This window comes from Balaenoptera ricei, chromosome 10 (genome assembly GCF_028023285.1).
Source record: "Balaenoptera ricei isolate mBalRic1 chromosome 10, mBalRic1.hap2, whole genome shotgun sequence".
Classification (NCBI taxonomy): domain Eukaryota; kingdom Metazoa; phylum Chordata; class Mammalia; order Artiodactyla; family Balaenopteridae; genus Balaenoptera; species Balaenoptera ricei.
This window is the reverse complement of record NC_082648.1, coordinates 97,956,788-97,962,787: the sequence shown is the minus strand read 5'-3', so window position 1 is coordinate 97,962,787 and position 6,000 is coordinate 97,956,788. Positions and strand designations below refer to the sequence as shown.

At 34.4% G+C, this 6,000-nt stretch overlaps 1 protein-coding gene across 1 annotated transcript in view; it reads left to right on the top strand.

The window, feature by feature from the left end:
• Positions 1–1,493: 1,493 nt before the first annotated feature.
• The window catches only part of ENTHD1 (ENTH domain containing 1), a 108,672-nt gene continuing 104,165 nt past the window's right edge, over positions 1,494–6,000 (top strand). The window contains exon 1 of the mRNA XM_059934867.1: positions 1,494–1,842. Within this exon, the coding sequence (XP_059790850.1) occupies positions 1,494–1,842 (349 nt within the window). The remainder of the gene's footprint in view (positions 1,843–6,000) is intronic.

Genomic DNA, 6,000 nt, shown 5'->3' with positions numbered 1-6,000 from the left:
AGCAAGTTATGATTCTAACAGGGTTTTGTTTTGTTTTGTTTTTTAATAGACTTGTTAAGAAACAGATCAATATTCGTTGCTCTAAGCCAATGTCACCGTGCATCTCTGCATTGAGTGAGCTTGGTAGAGGGGGAGAAAAGGACAATAGAAAAAGAAAACCCTCGTGATTGAAAATTTTAATAGCTTATTGAAACACATTAAATCGAGTTTTCGCTGCAGGAGTGAGTCAGATAAAAATGTGTTTGATGTGCAAACAAGAGAGAAAATCAGAAAATTGTAAAAACACACAAGTTCTCTTTTTCTTCCTAAGGTTGATGATAGTCTCTTTTGGAGAAATCTTAATTAAACAGATAGATTTTCTATCTTGTTTATTTGAGGATGTGTTGGACTTTTACCAAAGAAGATTACTTATCCCCTTCTCTGATTTTTTAAAAAAGAAGTGATAGTTTATTTAGGATGCTTCTGAAAATTTATGTCTTCCTTAAATACATACACAGAAATTAATCAAGCCTGAGCTAGGAATTGAGAAGGTCAAGGAAGAGAAACAAAACTAAAAATAACAAACACATTTGTTATGGATTTTAACATCTTTCTTTTGTATGCGTGCAGTGTCTCTCGTAAAATCTGATGATAGATTGTTGAGGCTTCAGTGAGTCTGGATGCTCGTCAGGGCATCTTTTTCTAAAGCTGAGTAAAGAAAGTAATTTAACCTTTTCCTTAAACTTACCAGCCTTACGAGGACTGAAATATTGGTTTAGGGTGCCATGAGTTAGCTGTGGAGTCCACTAAGGACAATTAGTTGTCTTAATAGTTGATGACCCTCCCCTCTTTTAGATTAACAAGAAAACAGACCACATTTCGATCTGATTCTAATGACTTGTAGGTTCTAAAAAGGATACAACCATAGGGTCAGTTGATGATTCTAAGACTCAGTTTTCACTTAATTACTCTCAGGACATAACATTTTTATACATGACAACAAATCTTAAGCAAGAGATGTCACAGTGCAAGTTCCATTTTCTTATAGTAACTTGTCCACTGTCCATGTAATGCTTTATAATAATTTTATTTCTGGCCAAAGAGGTTCAGTGATACTTTCAATGGAAACTTTTAGGTCTAGAAAGACCACCTATATTTCTTTAAATAACATAGGCCAACCCCTTGTGGGAGATTTTCCCATATCAATCCTAGGAACATGTATATGGTACCCTCAATTCTGGCTGATGTAAGTGAGGCACTGATTTGGAAACTAAAGCTAGCTTTTTCAGACTGAATTGATCTTCTATAGACATTTAAAAAAATATTTAACTTACATATTTTTTGTGCCTTCTTTTGCAGGAAATTGATACCTTGTCAAGGTGGAGATTAATCATTTGTATTTGGGAGCAGGAGACCTGGGGACCAACTACCTCTCAAAGGTTTTATAAACCAATCACATAAACTCCTAGTCCATTGCTCTCAACCCCCATCTTACCTTCAAATTTGTCTTACCTATGGCATTCAGGAGGCAAGTGAAAAACTTTGTGAAAAATTACTCAAATGCGGAAATAAAAGTCAGGGAAGCAACTTCTAATGACCCTTGGGGTCCTTCTACTTCTCTGATGTTAGATATCAGTGACCTGACTTTCAACACAGTTTCTCTCTCAGAGATTATGAGTATGTTATGGCAGAGACTCAACGACCATGGGAAGAACTGGCGCCATGTGTATAAATCCCTTACCCTAATGGATTATCTCATCAAGAATGGATCAAAGAAAGTTATTCAGCATTGCAGAGAGGGGTTCCATAACCTTCAAACACTAAAAGATTTTCAACACATAGATGAAGCTGGAAAAGATCAAGGTACCAGTTGAAGAAGTTTATACATTGTGCCAGTAAAGATTAAGAGTTTGGGAGGGGATCATTTTAAAGCTGGAGCTGGGGGAATGTTGTTCTTAAATGTACTAGCTGCCTTTTCTCTGGGACAGTTATGGTTTTCAGTTTAATCCTTTGTGTTGACTCTTGAGTGCCTTAGAGAACAATATTTTCTTTTCCAAAAGGATGTGTGAAACTAACACACTTAGGTATCTGATAAAATGATGTCTCATAGACGATGACCATATAAGAGAGATCCTATGGTATTTGTCTTTCTCTGTCTGACTTATTTCACTTAGCATAATGCCCTCGAGGTCCATCCATGTTGTTGCACAAGGCAAGATTTCATTCTTTTGGACCTTGAGGGCATTATGCAAAGTGAAATAAGTCAGACAGAGAAAGGCAAATACTGTATGATTTCTCTTATATGTGGAGTTAAAAAAAAAAAAAGCTCATAGAGAGAACAGATTAGTCGTTGCCACGGGTGGAGGTTTGGGTGGGGAGAAATGGGTGAACTGATTTTGTTTTTGTTTTAGTCTAAATAAATTGAATTTAAAAATAAAGTGAAAAAAAAAATAAAACAAATACACCAAAAAAGTTAAAAAGTTGGACTTGATGTCCTACTTAATTTAAATATGACAAAATAGTAGTGAATAATTTTCCATGAACAAACTTCATGATTGAAGTCAAGGAACTATGTCCTTGGAGTTAATATGTTATTTTGGGGAGCTAATCCAACCTTTTACCCCCAGTACCATTTTGTAAAGATCAGTATATCATACTAAGATATATATCTCTTTTATAAGTTAAAAGCTTCGGAGTCTGTCATCAAATAGTGTTGTCATTCAACCTGGGGTTGAATCCTGACTCTGCTACTGCCTAGCTATGTATCCTCAGGCAATTTACTAGATTACTTGAGGCCTCAGTTTAGCTCTCTGTAAATTGGGATAATAACAGTATCTGTCTCATAGGATGGTTGTGTGGAGTACAAATATGTTTGCCTATTTTTCCCCAAAAGATGTCAGCTCCATGAGGGCAGGGACTTTGTCTACCTTGCCCATTGCTGGGTCTTGGAAGGAGAGAAGCCATCAACATTTGTTGAGTGAGAGAATAAATGAAAGACAGAGAGTGACTATACAAAATGGTCCAATTTTGTTTAAAAAATTATGTTTATGTATATAAGAGTTCACCAAGTGGTACTGGTAGGATTAGAGATGATTTTTATTTTGTTTTATATAAATTTGTATATTTTAAAACACATTTTATAATTAGACCAAATAAAACCAACGTGGCAATGTGAAAAAAAAAGAACAAAATGAATAAAATAGGAGGCATGGTAATTTGATATAATAATGTCACTGTAATTATAATTAGACTGGAATTTAGTTATAAATGTAAGAAAGTGTTTCCAAAGACTATGGAATCTTCAAAAACTACGAAGGAAGTAGTTTTATGAATACGGAAATTTAGGTCATAAAGTAATTCTGTCGGGGGTGGAAGAGGAGAAGTAGGGAAAGGCTGTACAGGATACTGAACTGAGGTGATTCAGTAGTGCCTGATATTCTGCAATGGTAAAAGAATCAGCACTTCCTCCCCATCTAATGTAAAATTATAATTTGTTAAAGTGAATAGTCTTATGAATCATGAGAAGAGGATAAAATTCAGTGCAATCTCTGTGTTAAGTATACATTTTAAAAATAGTCTTTTTTAGAGCAGTTTTAGGTTTACAGAAAAATTATGCAGAAAGTACAGAGTTCCTACATACCCTTCCCCACCCACACATGGTTTCTCCTGTTAACATCTTGCATTAGTGTGGTACATTTGTTACAATTAAACCAGTATTGATACATTATTATTAACTAACGTCCTTAGTTTACACAAAGGGTTCACGCTTTGTGTTCTGCAGTTCTATGGGTGTTGAAAAATGCAGTGTCCTGTGTCTACCATTCCAGTATCATGCAGAACAGTTTCACTGCCTTGAAAGTGCCCTGTGCCCCACCTATCCATCCTTTCTCCCCTGCCCTGAACCCTTGGCAACCACTGATCTTTTTATTGTTTTTATAGTTTTGCCTTTTCCAGACTGTTATATAGTTGGAATCATTCTGTACATAGCTTTTTCAGAACGGTTTCTTTCATTTAGCAATATGCATTTAAGATTCTTTCATAAGATTCGTTTTACAGCTCGAGAGCTCATTTCTTCTTTTTTTTCCTTCACTTAAAAAAAAAAAAGCTTTATTGAGATGTAATTCATATATCATACAGTTCACCCATTTAAAGTGCACAATCCTATGGGTTTTGGTGTATTATTAATTTTAAAAATTATGATAAAATAAATATAGCATAAAATTTGCCATTTTAAGTGTACAGTTCAGTCACATTCATTACATTCACACTGTGGCACAGCCATTACCACTATTTATTTCCAAAACTTTTTCATCACCCCAAACAGGAGCTCTGTAACCATCAAGCAGGAACTCCATGGCTTGATCTAATCTACTTCCTGTCTCTATAAATTTGCCTGTTCTGGGTACCAGATATAAGTGGCATCATGTAGTATTTGTCCTTTTATATCTGACTTACTTAACTTACCATAAAGTCCTCTAGGTTCAGCCATGTTAGAGGATGTATCAGACCTTCATTCTTTTTATAGCTGAATAACATTCCTTTGTATGTACTTACAGCATTTAGTTTATCTATTCATCTGTTGATGGATTCTTGGGTTGGTTTCACCTTTTGGCTATTGTGAATAATGTTGCAGTGAACATTAGTGTACAAGTATCGGTCTGAGTCCCTGCTTTCAATTTCTTTGGGGGTATACTTAGGAGTGGAATTGCTGGGTCATATGTTAAGTCAATGTTTAGCTTTTTGAGGAACCACTAAACTGTTTTCCTTAGCAGCTGCACCATTTTACGTTCCTACCAGCAGTGTAGGAGGATTGCTCTTTCTCCACATCCTTGCTAATCCTGTTACTGTCCATCTTTTTTTTTTTTATTGTAGCCATTTTACTAGATGTGAAGTAGTATCTTATTCTGGTTTTGATTTATGGTTCCCTGCAGACTAATTATGTTGAGCATCTTTTCATGACCTTGTTTGGCCATTTATATGTCTTCTTTGGAGAAATGTCTATTCAAATCCTTTGTCTGTTTTTAACTGTTTTGGTTTTTTTTTTTTAATTTTAAAGTTCTTTATATATTCTGGATACAAGACCCTTATCAGATAGGTGATTTGCAGTTATCTTCTCCCATTCTATATAGGTTGTCTTTTTACTTTCTTGATTAAATTTTGAAGAAGTCCATTTTATCTGTTTTTCCTTTGGTTGCTTGTGCTTTCGGTGTCATATGTAAGAACTCATTGCCTAGTCTAAAGTCACAAGGATTTACACCTATGTTTTCTTCTAAGAGTTTTGTAGTTTTAGCTATTACATTTATCTTGGGTCCATTTTGAATTAATTTTTACATATGGTGTAAGGTAGAGGTCCAACCTCATTCTTTTGCATGCAGATATCCAGTTGTTCCACTGCTATTTGTTGAAAAATCTGTTCTTTCCCCATTGAATTATATTGGCACCTTTACAGAAATCAACCATAGATATATGGGCTTATTTCTGTACTCTTAATTCGTTCCATTGATGTATATGTCTAGTCTTATGCCTGTGCCACACTATTTTTATTATTGTAGCTTTGTAGTAAGTTTTGAAATAGAGGAAAGTGACTTTATTTGCAACTTCAGCTTTGTTCTTTTTCAATATTGTTTTGGCTGTTCTGGGTGCCTTGCATTTTCATATCAAGTTTAGCATCAGCTTATCAATTTCTGCAAAAAAGGCAGCTAGAATTTTTTTGAGATTGCATTGAATCTGTAGATCAATGTCAGGAATATTGCCATGTAAATAATATTATTTCCTCAAATCCGTGAACATAAGAAATCTTTCCTTTTATTTAGGTCTTCTTTCATAAGTGTTTTGTAGTATTCATTGTACAAGTTTTATACTTCTTTTGTTAAATTTATTCCTAAGTTTTTTTTTCTTTTTTTGGTACTACTATAAATGAAATTGTTTTCTTAATTTCATTTTCATAGTTTTCATTGCTGATGTATAGAAATTCAACTGGTCATCTGATTTTTATATATTGATCTTGTATTCTACTACTTT